This window comes from Hypanus sabinus, chromosome 16 (genome assembly GCF_030144855.1).
Source record: "Hypanus sabinus isolate sHypSab1 chromosome 16, sHypSab1.hap1, whole genome shotgun sequence".
Taxonomy (NCBI): Eukaryota; Metazoa; Chordata; class Chondrichthyes; order Myliobatiformes; family Dasyatidae; genus Hypanus; species Hypanus sabinus.
The window spans coordinates 12,301,180-12,317,500 of record NC_082721.1 but is presented as its reverse complement, the minus strand read 5'-3'; the positions used below and the strand labels follow the sequence as shown (position 1 = coordinate 12,317,500).

Here is a 16,321-nt window from a genome sequence, read left to right as displayed (position 1 = left end):
TACAATGCTGAAAAGTTTTCCAACTGCTGGATGCAGAATTGTCTACATGTTGCTGACACAAGGGCTACTTGCAGTGATCAAATGAGTAACAATAGTTTTTCTACCTGGAGGCGTTAAAATTAGTGTTCTGTTTTGAAGGCAGCCACTTGATTTTGGAGTATAGAACAAAGGCGTTACACCTGAGCTCTACACCCCTCCCATTGCGTCTGGATGTTGTTGGAGGACTTCCCTCCTGGGGGAGATCTAGCATCAAGGAGCACTGGGCCTCACTGTGGTGAAGCAGTTAGCGCAACACTACAGCAGCACAGGGCCCTGGAGTCCAGAGTTCGTATCCAGCACCACCCATAAGGGGTTTGTACGTTCTCCCTGCGACTGCTTGCTTCCTCTGGGTGCCTCGATTTCCTCCCACAGTGCAAAGATGCAAGGGTTAGGTGAAATGGTCACTGTAAATCATCCTGCAATTAGACCAGGGTGGATTCCTGGCCAATGTGGCTCATTGGACCAGAACAGCCTGTTCCACATTGTATTTCTAAGTAAATAGTTTTGAGTTTGCTTTTTAAGAACACACAAGGTAGAATTTCTTAAATGGCCACCGATCGGAATCCTCTCCCCCCCCCCCCCCCCGCCAGAGAACGGTGAATGCAGAGTCATTGATTATTCAAGGCCAAGACAGAATGATCTTTTATCTATGGCAGGTCAAGGGTCACAGGGGCCAGGCATGAAAAATGGAGCAGACAGCACAGTCAGAGCAGCCGGGATCCCCACTCAATAGCAAAGCCGGCCCAAGGTGCCATATGACCCACTTCCTTCTGCTCTGTCAGAGAAGCTTTCTTTTAAGGATCAGTGAACTAACAGGAGTTAGTGCCTCCTTCCTCTCACACTCCAGCCTGACAGACCGACGTTTCAGGCCGAGACCCTTCGTCAGGACTAACCAAAAGGAAAGAAAACCCCAAAGCCCAACTGTGCAAGTAATATTTTTTTTTAAAAAAAAGCAGCAATTAGCTAAGTAATGCACTTTGAGAAAATCAGAACTGCTGAGACCAAATCTCTACATCAGCTGGTAACAAAGGGTGCCTTCTAATCTTCATTTAATTTTCTGCTCCAGGGAAACAGACACATGGGTTTGCATCCTACCAAGGCATTCAGCTCAGTCTAATATTCATGGCTGCAATTAATTCTGTATACTTTCATGTCAAAAATCGCTTGCGTGTTGCCGCTTAGCCTATAGAGCCCATACTCCAGGGACTCAAAAGGCAGGCATAGCTGTTTTATACATCTGCGCTGCATGTCTATTTAAATTACCCAATGCCTGGCTGCAGTTAGCTTGCAACAGCTTAGTGCTGAATCAACAGCAATTCAGATGACGCGCACGCTTAGCTTTTATATCCAGTCGCGTCTCCACTCACTTACGGCAGATCTGCATCGCCACAGCGGGCACTTTATTAGGCAGGCCCAATCGGCCAATCGGGTGAAAGCAACTCAGTACATAAAAAAGCATGCAGACACGGTCAAGAGGGTCCCGAGTACGTTGGCATTTCTGACTTGGAATTATAATCACGAGCAGTCAAGAGATGCATAGTGTGGACCTGGGGGCGAGGGGGGGAGGGTCCGCAGGAAAGAAGAGCAGAGAAAGAGAGCGAAGTGGAAAAAGTGGTTGAGTAGTCCCATTTCCGTTCAGTTTGTGCACCAGAGGAGCTTTATAAAGAACCAGTTTCAAATGGCTTGGTTCATTTTTTATTGATACAGAGTGAGGGAGGCCCTTCAAGCCATGCTGCCCAGCAAACCCCCCCCCTCCCATTTTAACCCAAGCCCAATTTACAATGACCAACTAAACTACCAACTGGTAGGTCTGTGGACTGTGGGAGGAAAACAGAGCATCCAGAGGAAACCCACACAGTCATGGGAAAACGTACAAACGCCTTACAGGCAGCAGCAGGAATTGAACCTGAGTCGCTGGTACCGTAAAGCATTGTGCTAACTACTACACTACCATGCTACCCTATTTCTGTGCATAGTCATATTGAGGAACCTTTGTATGTCACCCTCCACAACACCAAATGTTCTATAAACTGCACCACATTCAGTGAATCCAACAGCTGAACTCTGGTGTCGTTAAAACATCTATGGAGCTGGCAGGTAATCTAGGAATTTCACTGTCTGATGGCCACTCATCGCCATCTTCTGAGACCAGTCACCCGGTTGTTAGGGAAAACAGATGGGTAAAAAAAATATATAATCTGCTTGGACAGAGTAAACTTTCAACGTTTGTCAGTTATCCAAGGAGATGAGGCCCAATGCAGGAACACACGCCCCCAACGTTCAGAGGGGAAGCAAAATTTCCAGGTGCATTCCTAGCATCCTTTGAGCAAGAAAGCTAAGCAAATTGAAGGCCTGCATTCATTCTGAAAATACCAAGTTTATTGGAAGGGATGAACCTGTATGAAAGGATACTTTAGATTTAAAAGCAACACACACACACAAAATGCTGGAGGAACTCAGCAAGTCAGGCAGCAGGAGTAAACAGTCAATGCTTCAGACGGAGACCCTTCATCAGGACTGGAAAGGAAGGGAGTGGATGGGCAATGGGAGAAGCAGCCAGAGGCACCGCACTTTGTGTGTTGTTCTGGATTTCCAGTGTCTGCAGAATTTCTTGTGTTTATTTTAGATTTAATGCCTGTTTTAGAAGGAAGGCTTCTGAGCAGTCTAATAAACCTTATTGCTCTAATTTTGGCATTCCAATATTACAGTCTGCATTTCATCTGCTTTTGCGAGATTTAGTTTTCCCTGTTCCTCATATCCATTAGACTGTAAAATTATAATCAAATTAATATAGGACTTAACACAGGGCTCACAGCCACTCCAATGGCCTTTCTCTGACAATCCTACTTTGATACTGACAGTACCACTTCACTAAAACATACTGCAGTAACTCTTGTTAACAATGGGGGAAGAGAGATATTCCTATCCATCTCCAAGCACACAAAAATTCTATCTGCATGCATTACAAGCGATGAATCAGAAAGTAATTACAGCCATGTTTCAAGGTTATGCAGCTCCAGTAAAAAGAGCAAGTAATTTCTCTTCCCCCTAGGGTTAGATATTTTTGTACTCCCAGGTCCTTTGTAGTGAATCCATCAAAATATGTGCCTACACCTCAAAGCCAGAGTGCAATTAACTTCCAACAAGAAATGCAAGTTCTATCCAACATTTGACAAATCAATCAAAATTTAGTTTGTTGACCCCCCCCCCCGAACTAACCGAGTCTTAAACTCAATTAATTAGGATTTGTTTTAAATTGTTCCTCTCAAATGTAGGTGAGCATTTGGCCTTTGGTTTTCCAGCATCAGAAAAATAGTTCAAAATACAATTAGCTTGCAGCCAATAAATTACTAACTGTTGTTTTAAACAGTTCCACTCAAATAAAGCTGAACATTTGGCTTTGTATTAAATTATACAATTGTTGACAACTGGGTGATAGTTTTAATATATCCAGACTGTCTAATAAGCAGATGTATTAAAAAAAATCAAATTTTTATAAAGGGGATATTTTTCAAAGATATGGGAAAAAATAAAAATAATCAAATCTGCATGCAACTTTTGCACTTGCACTTAACTGTGGTATTATATTCATGAATAGCTTTATAATTATTTGGCTCCCTGGTGAGACTGTCTGGATATACTGAATGACTCGGAGTGGAGAATAGGCACCTAAAGAAAGGTAATGCAAAATCTGTCCGTATTTACAAGGATTTATGAAAATGAGAGACAACTCATTGAAACATACAGAATTCTTATGGGGAGCAACAAGACAAATTCAGGACAGTTAGAGTGTGTGGAATCAGGAATCAGTCACAAAATAAGGGCTTGGCATTCAGGATTACCGTGAGAAAGAAGCCCTTCACCCATAAAGGTAGTGAAACTTTGGAAATTGCTACATTTACTGAGCATTTAACACAATAACTGATTTTGGATATTTAAAGACAAGAATAACGAATCAAGACAAAAATCACTGTTTATGCACTGAACACTAAAAGGCCAGATGGGCCACTCTTGCTTCTGTTCTCACAAAGATATGATTGGACTAGGCAGTTTAAAGGTTTGGCATGGACTAGATGGGCCAAAGGGCCTGCTTCTGTGCTGTAGCTTTCTATGACTGACTATTTAATTCCCAACCTCAGCTCAGCTGCTGGCCCAGGCTGCTCCTTAAATAGCCTCAACATTCCTCACTGGAACAATTATTCTATGGCGACAAACCTAACATGGCCTTGACAGGGAAACTGATCCTCTCGCTTCTAACTCTGAAATCCGCCAATGCAGCTCAGGTGCGTCTGAAGTTGTTAAAAAGCCAGGTGTGGAGTAACGCAAGAGGATCGAAAGGCCTTCAAAGAAAATAAAAATGTAAAAAGAAAGGAACTCTCAACTCACAACAGGATGCCAGTGAAATGGAATCCAAAAATCCTATTTAACACCTGTGCTAGTCTGTTTTGAACTTCAAAACAGCTACATGAAAGTGAAAGCTAGGATCTTAATGGTTTTGGTGAACACCTCATAATACGAGAGATCTGCTTGTATATGGGTTCAGCAGAATAGGGAAGATCATTTCAAGCATCACCATCCCAGATAACCGAATGAATGGATGGCTACATGTCCAAAAAGACTTAGAACTCGGAGGAGATGGCATTGGATTTAAAATCTTCACAGAGCAGAGTTGAAAGACCAAAAGGTACAAACCAACATTTTTTTTGTTTATTCATATTAAGATTTTGAAGTTAATCTTCCCCACCCCCCTCAATCCCACACAATATAACTCCTCCTCCAACCAAAAGATCAAAAAGAAAATTTATGCAGTGACGTCTGAAGGAGGTGGGGTGAGAACATTTTAAGAGTGCCTTCAGCCTAAATATATGGAAAACACACAATCACTCTCCTAATCATTAACCCCTACAAAAAGCTAGCCTTGTATCATGACAAATTATATGGTCAAATTTCAGACACCTAATAAGCAAATGAAAGTATGACGACAGGCCCAAAGGTCATCTGAAATTTCAACATTTTCTCTTCAGTAAGACAGTTTAAACTGGCTCACCACCTACTGACGTCCCTGTGCAATGACACAACTGCGCCGGATTATCAGAAACAGAGAGAAAAGAAATCACATTAGCCAAACTGAACAGGTGTTACCCTGATCGCTAGAACCAGAAACGCTTTGGGAAGCAGGCTAAAGCAGTACAAATGTAATCTTGCTATGGTGCTGGGATATGAAATGTACTCATTCCTTTCAGGACATACCTTTCATTGCCTTACATCTAAAGGGATATACTTTAAAGTGTGTTGGGAAATGTATACTATCTAGATATAGCCTGGGAGATTTGTAGGCATTTTAAAAAAATCAATGTAGAATATTACCCTTGGGATCAGAGCTCAGCTTTCCAACTATTTTAGGATCACGGTAAAACTGAACCCCTCACTACTAGAGGGAGCACTGACTGATGTGTGCATTATTAAATCAGATTATACAATTTTTATTTCTAGGTTTGTGAAGGCCTGCAGAACCCAAGCGACCCAACTTTGACAAAACTCAATGGTCTACATCTCACTCAACCCGGCCCTACAAACAGATCATAAATCTAATACATCTGCTCAATGGAATTACAACCCTTTCCCCCACCCCATCCCCCTTATCCTCTCAAAACACCCCACCCCTCAACTCCTGGTAGGGGCAAAAAGCCTACTTAGAATTCTAAGCATGCTGCTAAACTTAAGCCCCCTGGGATGTATTGATTATGTACCAGAGGGATACAAATCCCAGACTCGCATAATGCAAGCTGATAAGGAACAGAGCTCAACCTCCCCCTGCATCTTTGAAAAGCCATCTTGCCTTTTTCAACCTACCAGCTGCAAAGGACTAGCTGTAGTCTCTTTGAAGCTTAAGATGCAGACCCTGACCCTCCTGGGCCTTTCCTTTTAAAAGAAGCTGGGCAGTCTCACACACACCCACCATATGCAATTGCAGTCATCAGCGAACAAGTCAGTACGGACTATTCAATTTTTTTAAAAGATTGGTAGCAGGCACAAACTAAAGCTTCTTTTCCTGATTCAAGCACATATCTGGAAGTTTAGAAAAAAAAAATCTAACAAAAGAATTTCTGTTTAAACAACAGATCGCTACCGTAAATCCTTTGCCTGGCTCCACACTATAATATGCAAATAAGGGACATAGACTCTGGTACTGACAGTGAATGAATGAACAGCAGTTTTTTAAAATATAGAAAACAGCAAAATGCACTTATCACAGTCAGTTCCAAAATAGCAACTACACATTTGAAACAGATTTTTTCCTGCCTTGGCTAACTTTCTCTTTTGGTTGGACCCCATACTGCAGTCCAGATTTCATCGACTTTAACTGCAAATTGCTTCAAAAAGATGATCAAATTGAAAAAAGCTGAAAGACATACACTTGCAGTCACAAAATGACAAGCTTGCTAAACTACACACTCAGAAAATTCAGAGCTGACAGATCCATTTACAGAGGTCCCTACAGTTCACAGAAACCCATTTACAGCCGTGTACTGCAATATTCATCAGTATGCAACTCCCCAACACACAAGGCCACCTCAAGTCTTAAACCCATCTTCCTTCAGTACACTATCAATTTACAAATCATATTAGTTTCTCCCCCTCCCCAAAAGCATGCTGAACGAGAGCCAAAAATTGGATGCCATGCACATTAATTAATTAATAAAGACCAACACTTTAAAGTGGAGGTAGATACGTTCTGAATTAGTCAGGCCAGCAATGATTATGAGGAGAAAGCAGGAGACTGGGACTGACAGGGATAATAAATCAGCCCTGATGGAATAGTGACGTAAACTCGATGGGCTGAAAGGCCCAGTTCTGCTCCCATGCCTCAAGGTCTTACTGTGCCACAAGAACTAAACCCATCTTGGTACTTAAGCAAGACTTAGAAAAACCAAAATAAAGTGCCAATGGGTCCAAGGCTTTTAACTGTAATGAAGCAGGTAGGTGCTCTCATTTCCTACTTCTTCTTGGAATTCATTTAGCAAGCCCACTCGTTCTTTCCAACCGCATTTTTATAAAAACCACAGCCAAGAGTTCATTGTATCTCAAAGGTGGTCCCTTGCAACCTAGTCAGTCACGACTGAACCCACTTCACTCACTTAAAAAAAAAATGAGGAGCGCAGCATCAAACTTTCAGACGTCACGACTGCAGATTCTCCGTCCGCCTCAGATGTAAAGCCATCAGGCATTGTAGACCTCGCCCCCGCACAAAAACAAAAGAGGTTTCGCATGCACCTTTTGCACAGCCATATATAGATACATTTAAGAGATCTAAAAAAGTGAGTTGTTACAAAAGCTGTAGGAATACAATACTGACATCTCAATGGCTTCTGCAAAAAAACCTCGGAGTGGTGATGTTTTATTTTGGGGGGGGGGGGGTGAATTTACTTGATGATTATTCGATGAAAATTTATAGCATCCCTTATGCATTAAAATGCACATAGCTTACACGAGCAGTGGAGCACCAATACCCAAAGAACAAAAGGTCATTCAAATTTTAGCTCTGCTCTACAGTACATGCTAATTAGCAAATAAGACAAAGGTAGCCCTTCTGAAAACCTACTCTAAAATCGAAGGATCAGGTGAAAATGGGGTCCTGCACAACAGTTAACAATAGGCCCTTGCTCCTGCTGTTTCAGTTGACTATTTAAACCAGGTCAGGGACTTCAGTTAAGATAACGTTTGTATTCAAGCATCATATAAAGAATTATTAATGAATACTTCAGATTTTGTTGCTAGTTTCCCTAACAATCATCTGTTCAGAATATATATATACATACACACAGACACCCGTGATGCATGCGTGGATGTTTAGCTCATTTGGAGTGTCTATGTGCATTTTAATTCTGCATTTCAGTGAGCAATTTAAAGAAAAAAAACAGCCTCTATTTTTAATTGCCATGATTTAGTTTGAGTGTTCTATTCCCTGGTCGTCATTAACTGAAGAGACAGCAGCCCACATATATACAAATAAAAAAGGCACAGACTCATTTTTCATTCATACGCTGGCTGCTAAAAATAACTCCTCACCATGGACACAAAAAGAGTGAAGACAAAAAAAACCTGCTATTTTGAAAAGGCCACAGCATGTGGATATGAAATCATTCTCAAGTCTAATTCCATGAATTAGTGCATACAACAAAGGTTCCTTTGATTTCACAACTGTTTATTTCCACCCTTAATAATGCCTTAAATCAAGTTTTTGTCTTAACCTGTTCAAAACAGTGTCTCCAATAAACACCAGAGTTGCTGCATGCATGTTAAATCTTTAAACAGAGAAGAATGTCTCAAAATATTTCACATTAGCATTATGAAGCTAAATTTGATATTGAGGATTTAAGAAAATATTAGGACAGAGGGGCTTTAAAGAAAATAATTAGCAAAGAAGGGACAATAGAAGAAATAGAGACGTCTTGTGATTGGAACCCAAATGCTGGAACTGAGCCTGAGAATCTTAAATCATCTTAGAAGGGCTGCAGAAATGAAGGAGATGGGCTGGTTCCATCCAATGCCATATTTGAAGAGAAGAGTCAGTCAACCATATCCAATTTATAAAGATTGGAAATACCATGCTTAAGCATGCCTTTCAAATTCCAAACAATTAGTACCATACCACAGAGGTTTAAGTAAATACATTCAGGATGTTTAAAATGGAATCAAGATACAGATCAGAAATTATCAAAAATTCAGAAGAGGTGCCATCTAGAGGGGCTGAATGGCCTCTTATAGACAATCTGCACTACGTGAAATTGTCCTGAAATAGAAAGCGTTGTTTTAATAAAAATATTTAAAACTTGAAGTTTTTAAAGAACTACAAGTTTCAATTGAAAAGCACTCATTTTGCATTGCTATTCGGTTAAAAATAGCCTTCATCATGGACACAAAAAGACCAATAACAAAAAAAAAATTTCCAGAAGGCCACAGAGGGTGGATAAGAAATCATTCTTTAGTCCAATTCCATGAACAACTTAGCAATGGATGGTCCCAAGCCCAGCTGTGAAAGGAAGAGGGTCAAGTATGGGGCTAGCAACCCCATCCCATATTAAAAAACCCCCCAGCTCAACAGAACTGCCAACAGAAACTCCAAAGACCTCATCCCCGGGAGAGGAAGGATCTTCGAAGCTGGGTTACACCTGGGGAGAACTTGAGGAGACTGACCCAGGGCACAGGATTCTGGTGAGCTGCTGTCAGTAGCCTGTAGGGGTGATGATCTTAAGAAAGCAATTCCATGAACAGTGTATGAAATGGATTTTAAAGCATTACTCATTTCACTTCTGTTACTTTACTTTATTGTCTCAACTGGTATTGCCTTAAACATTTAAAAAAAAATAAGTGGCCACTGAATCGGAAGCACAGATCAGACTTACTAACCACCATAGTTCTGCTCTTCTGCTTGTGAGCACAAGACAAACCTCTTCCCTGTAACCTCAGGTTAACACACTTCAGGTTGTTACTTGGCACACTGGACTCTTGGGGCATAGGCAGTGAGAGGGTAGCTAGTGGGCTTGCTTGACCAGCTTTCAAAATAAACCACCTCTTGGGATCTTCCGGTCAAAGTGGGAACACTTGCCTTTACAGGGAGTGGAGGTAAACGGAAAAAGTGAACAACTGCACGGATAGCCAGGCAAGGGATCTTTTCAGCCAGGCAGAAAGATCTGCTCACAATGCAGCTGCCTCAGACCAGCCGAGTGCTAAATTTCAAGGACCAGCTTAAATGAACTGGCCCTCTGCACTTGCAAAAAGAGAAAAAAAATAGATGAATATAATTATGCGTAATTGGGTACCTGTACGTCAAGCCATTTACACTGAAGCACAGATATAAATAGGCACTTTAAAACCATGAACCCACTCGTCACACATTTTGAAATGTAACCAGATCTGTATCCCTGATCACCTAACTTTTTGACTCAGCTAATTCAATTCCATTTGTAACTGAACTGCTTCTTTCACCTTGGTTAAGGACATTCTTTATTTGATCATGGTGATGTACAAGACCATAGGATATAGGAGCAGAATTCGGTCATTTAGCCCATCAAGTGTGTGATGCTCTGCACGTCACAGCAAAACATCCTGTGCCATTAAGAGACACCTAGGAAATACTTTGGCCATTCAAGTGCTTGGAGCCAACTATATAGATACCAGTAATATAGAAAAGTCATCCTGTATTCAAGTCTGGAAATGTTTTAAAAAATACATTAACTGACACATTCTGACAATCATCGTCCTATTCAGTCTAAAAGCATTCACTGCCTTATAAGACTAATATGTTTGACAACAGTGCGTGTGCTTCTCTTTCATCAAGTCTGATGCAGCTTCAGCCTACGTCACTGTAATGCCTCTGCTATTCCAGATTATGAATTTCCACAGCGTCTGTTCTTCCCTGAGGGAAAAGGAGGAGGAGGAGGGGGAGGAATCATTGTCAGCTTGTGATAAAGGAATTTCAAATGGAATTTAATGTTCCTTTGACTCAGATCCATTGTACAGAACATGCTGCAAATCCAGATTGGCTGGTTGTGGTGTAGCTACTACAGATGCAGGAATTTTACGAAATGTTCATTGTGAGCAAGGTGGAATCATAGAGCCCTTATATAAATCTAAGAAAAGTCATGACAGAGATGAGGAGGAATTTCTTTAGCCAGAGGGTGGGGAATCTGTGGAATTCATTGCCACAGACAGAGGCCAAGTCATTGGGCCTGTTTAAAGTGGAGGTTCAAAGATTCTTGATTAGCAAGGGTATCAAAGGTTAAGGCAAGAAGTCAGGAGAAGGGGGTTGAGAGGTTTAATAAATCAGCCATGGAATGGCAGACTCGATGGGCCAAATGGCCTAATTCTGCTCCTGCGTAGCACACCCCAGAAACCTTAAAATCCATGTGTCATTGTTGTTTTTCTAAAAAAAACTGTTTGATGACGAGACATTTTCTGCACCTTTTCCCCACCAGATGATGTGTAAAAAAAAAGGATTTCCGGTTTAAAAATAACACTCACCAGGAAGTCCAGGAAATATGCTTATCTACAATGCCAGACCATTCAAGAGGAACTGATTCATTGACTGCATGATCAATGGAACTAGTTAAATTTCAAATGAATATTGCTAGGTTCAGAATAATTCTGAACTGCCTCCTCAGCCAGTCCAAAGCTACCCTTTAGAGACTATATTCATTTATCTGTTTACAGATAACTGGAAACTTCAATAGTTTTTACATAAACTTACTTTATCTTATATAGTTATTCAGTTGGCCCTCATTAAACACTAAAATATTACAAGAGACTTTAAAGGGTGCTAATAATTCTGCGGAAGTCTCAATCTAAGTTGACAGATGAGATTCAAAGTCTAGCAGTTTACATCTCTCAAATCTGTTCCTTCGTCCTGCTACAGTAGGGGTTCCACAGACTTCTTTCTTAAAGGAGCCACTACGACAAGACTACTGTTCAACAGAACCAGGACCATCCAGCAACCCGAAGCTCCTTTGTATCTTATTAATGAAGGACTGCTTCCTAGGGCACTGTTTCTGTCAGCTGAGAAACTTGTACTGAAGCCAAGAAATCCCCCACTATAGAAACTGGTCTACAGCCATTTCATTCGCTTTAAATAATGTTGGCTGGCTGGTCAATACAACTTAAGCCAAAGTTGTGCAGAATTATGTATCTGCTCCCAGTTCAGTAGCAGTCTGCAGTGTCCACGGGCCTCCTCAACCCCCCGCGCAACAGCCGTCAGAAATGTTTAAGACGCTTTCTGTCTGTCGTTTGCCACCGTCACGAACACCCCCTCAGCTCCGACCATTTAAAGCAGGCACGGTTTCTAAAGAAAGCGCTTGGGCGAAGCGGGAAGTCCTAAAAGGAGTTAAAAAGGGTGGCGGTGCATTCTGCCCACTACCGCTCTATATTATCAAGTTTAAAGACTCCGTCACGCTTTGGTGAAAGGCGCTGCGCAACCTATAGGCTCGTTAACCGCTGAGAGCCAGCAGAAGCGCAGAAAAACAATGTCACACACAATGGTAACCAAGGCTAAGCGAGTTATTTAAGCAGTCCTAGGAAGGCCGGTTGTAACTCCACAAAAAGGAGATCAAGGAGAACAATTGCAGTAATTAGGATAAAAATGTACGGAGCCCGTGAATTTAGGGGGTGAAAGGTGAATTGCACGGTTCAGGAAACCGCGTTCAAAAGGAGAGGCTTTTCAGTATGGGGTCATGCTAGTAGGAGGTCTGAATGTCGTCACTAGGGGGAGGAGTTGGCTCTGAACAATATTCTCTGTGTAGATTAAACACCAAGCCTGTCGCCAAGGAACTCCCAAATGTTGCATGAAACACGCAAAGTACGAATAATACAAAGGGACAGAGTCTGCGGAGGCTTTGGAAACCAGATTTGCAAAACACTTAAGGTCAGCAATGCCGAATCCCACATTTAAATGAGATATGAAGTATTCAGGTCAAATTGAGCGTCATTACTTTAACAGTGTAAAATAATAAACTAGCCCACAAAATAATAATCAGCCCACATTATTTTAATTAATGTCTGTATAATTATTCATTTTGAAGTGGACTTTGATGCATAAAGTCGCTTTTCGCAATCCAGTGTTTTTTTTTAATATGCAGCACCAGCATTAAGAACAATTGGAAAGTATTACATTCAGAATTACATCTAGAAAATATCAATGAATGGGCCACGCGTACCGCCCATCTCTGGGTTGCATGCGCGGTGCTTAAGGCTTTAATTTTTTTCTTTACCTGAGTTTCTGTTAAGCTTTCCAAAGCTTGCATTACTGATTGCTCCGGCCGTGAAGCTTGAGACTTTTAAGAGAAGGAGAAAAAACAGGATTAACGAGAGCCGCGTTCGTTTTCCTCTGATCTGTGCTAATGTACACAAAATGCATCGATATTCTATGCACGAGGTGAGGCGTCGATCTTACCATCAGTCCAGCTTCTACAGTGGGTACAAGGGTTAATTTGCTTCCTTCTGTAATCCCGTGATCCTGCAGCTTTCCCGAATTTAATCGCCTATAACAAACATTAAAAAAAATCACGGGTTATAATCCAGAACCGGGAACGCACCTCCATACAATAACCCTTCAATCATATCAATACAGTTAAACGCACACAAGCTTGACAAATGAGCTCGATAGCACACCCGAATATAAAGTTTATATGGCTTACTGTTAGAAAAGTAAACTCAGTTCTGAATGGCTGAATGCCTGCCGTAGAAACCTGTCACAGAAACTCCGATTGGGGTTTCGTGGCCTCGCTCAGAACAAAGGGATGTACGTACGTTTCTTTGTGCAAGAGGACAAGTCGCTCCTTGGCAACCTTCAAGCGCTGTGACAACCTCCGTTTGAGTCCTTCTACCGTTTCGTCTACTGGTACAGAAAGATCATACTGGGCTCCGGTCGTCGTATTGATGACTACACGCATTGAAGGCTCGTTCTGATGGGCCTCGCAAGTTGGGGCTCGGGAGCAGCTCCTGGTGCTTGTATGGTCCATTAGATTACCTTTGATCGGTCTTCGAGTCACAAAAGAAAGTCCCTTAGACACTTAAAGGAATCATGCAATGTTATGGAGCCTGAATATTATGGATACAAATCCCGGCGCTCTCTGCTGAAATAGTTACCGGCGAAAGTGTGCGGTATATGTATTTGGGTTTTTCCTTGTGAGGTCTTCTTTTGTCTTCGAAAGATCTCGCAGACAAGGTTAACAAAAAAAACACAAGTGGTTTGCCCAGAGCTCGAAGCCGTGCTTCTCCCAACCCCGCCGACTGCCTACGAGCCTGACTCTGGCTCACTCTGCCGCGATCCCCCGGAGAATAATCCTCATAGAACGTCTGCAACAAAGAAAACACAGCGTCAGCCAATCAGCGCTTCCGCGACGCCTCAACCTTCGCAAAAGTATCCACCTGTTCCTCGCCACAAACCAATCAGCCGCCACTCCATTGTGACGTCTCACTCTGAGCTGGACGTCCACTCGTCAGTTTCAGCCATTCAAAAAAGACTGCGACGCCTGCCACGTGACAACAGCCGAGTTCCTCCCCAAATCCTATCCGCCCTGCCCCCCCCCCCACACGCCGTGTACCTGAATTGAAATACGCAATGAGTCAAGAGGAACAAAGGGTCAACCCGATGTTCTGCGAGGGGCAAACGTTTGTTAGATCCTTTTGGAACTCTGCAAAAGCATTTCATTAAAGAACTAGCACTATTCACATGCCCACCTCCCTCACAGGTGAGAGAGGCTGAAATCGGAATTGATTGCCGAAAATCTTGGGTTTTTCATTGAAATATTTAACCTCGACATCAAATAGCCAACGCATTGTGCGGGTGAATTAATCAAACGTGTCTGCACCAGTCCCCAAAAGTAAGCAGGCCGAAATGCTTCGACAAAGGAAACACGATTTTTTAAAAAAATAATTGACAATGTTTGCAAATGCAAACAAAACATTTTCGTCCTTTAATAGTTGTGCGATTTCAGAAATGCTACCAAAACTTGCAACCGATCGCAATATTTTGCGAACAATAGCTTTGCTTCACATGCAGACGGTATGTTTTAGCTGACTTAGTTTGAAAGTGTTTCATTTAGATGCAATCTCACAACTCTAGTTAACTATTAAAAAACGGAATGATCCCAGTTAGACTTAAGTGATTGCATTCCAATTATTCGTTTGTATTAAAGCAACATAAGTGTTTTAATATTTACTGACATGTTGTGATTATTAACTCGCACATAAAGAAAACCGGGTTTCGTTTGCATTATCATTGTAACACCCGGCTGTGGGGGATGGTCTAACAGAAATATCACCCACAGCAAAGATCTCCAACTCTCGTACACGAGCAACAGCGCTCCCTCCTGATAAATTGTAGTACTGCTTCTCGTAACTTAACTACGACTGACTATATAAGCATTTAATCAAATGACAATCCTCTTCATTTTGCTTAAATTTCGCGCTGGAAATATCATCTGTCTACTGATCCCGACAAGCGAAAGAGCGCCGAGTTAAAGCTAGCAATATAATTAAACTGGAGCTCATTCAGAAAATAGTTATTGGTACTGTCAAAACATTAGTCATTGAATAAAATTCACTCAATTGGACTATATGTTAAAGCTCGGCAATAATATATAGGGGCTCTCTCTCTCTCTCTCTCTTTCTTACACACGGAGCGTGTGTATATATAATACGCTTCACATATATTAAGTTTATCTGTGTAATGTGCTTGCAGTATCAATAGCATAGAATCATTTACTCTTGTACTGCACAACTTTTCTAATTTTTCGAAATCTTGTAGAAACCTTCGCTATTAACCTGATTAATGTTCCACAAGACAGTTTATCTTGTCAAATTAATTGCTTACCAGTTTTAATTAAATCGCCTTTATTCTTCACTTCGGAAGTAAGTTCCTTCAGATAAGATTCAAATTGTAAAATCCTTTAAGCTCAGACGGGCAGAAGACCCGTCTTTCTGAAGTTGCTGCTTTAAGCCTTCGACTCAAGACTGGTGTTGGTATTTAAGGAGTAGATGATATGACGCCGGTAACCGGGTGTGGTGGGAGGTTGAAATGCAGGGTCTACTCGACAGAGATGAGCATCTAGGGCGGAGCCTTTTAAAACCCCGCTGACATCATCAGCAGGAAGAACCGTCAATGAATCACCGTTTAAACCGCCGCCGACCTAAACATTTCTTCCAGAGACCACGGTCCCTACTCCGCCAAGCAGAATCGGATACTTTTGGCTCCTGTGTAAATCGGAGCAGGGGGGAACTAGCGCTTTGCCGGCTGGGGCTTGGTGGCACTTCGCTCTCTTGGTAAAGAGCATAGTTACGCGATTACGTGGTGAGTTGGTGTCATAACAAACAGTTTCTGCTGACTATCAATCACACCTGGGACATTACTAACGCACGTCTTGTACCATGTTTGCTTTTACCAAGGACGTCACAAATTAAACATTTCCCGAAAAAAAAAACTGATTCTAATTATTACAGTATTTGTGTCAATATTTTCTGGTCTTGTAATTCCGGTTACTGAGAAAAAAACTAACGTATTCAATCTGCTCCTCAAACATACCAAGTATTCTACGCTAAATTCAATGCGGAAATGATTTTACGTCAACACTCCTTACTTGGAGGCAGTAATGTCTAACTTTAGAGTGCAGCAAATGCGCGAATAAATATTATTGGATTGACCCTAATTTGTATTACATATTTATACAAGGAAACAGAATGATGCATGCACGCTTAGTTGACCATCTGAAAAGAGCGCAAAACCTCA

General features: G+C 41.7%; 1 protein-coding gene across 1 annotated transcript in view; it reads right to left on the bottom strand.

Annotated features, from left to right (window-relative positions):
* The window catches only part of midn (midnolin), a 35,359-nt gene extending 19,450 nt beyond the window's left edge, over positions 1-15,909 (bottom strand). Inside the window, exons 1-4 of the mRNA XM_059991144.1 lie at positions 15,410-15,909; positions 13,342-13,890; positions 12,986-13,073; positions 12,804-12,866 (exon numbers count right to left, since the gene is read on the bottom strand). Of these exons, the coding sequence (XP_059847127.1) occupies positions 12,804-12,866; positions 12,986-13,073; positions 13,342-13,553 (363 nt within the window). The 5' untranslated portion in view covers positions 13,554-13,890; positions 15,410-15,909. The remainder of the gene's footprint in view (positions 1-12,803; positions 12,867-12,985; positions 13,074-13,341; positions 13,891-15,409) is intronic.
* Between the last annotated feature and the right edge of the window lie 412 nt (positions 15,910-16,321).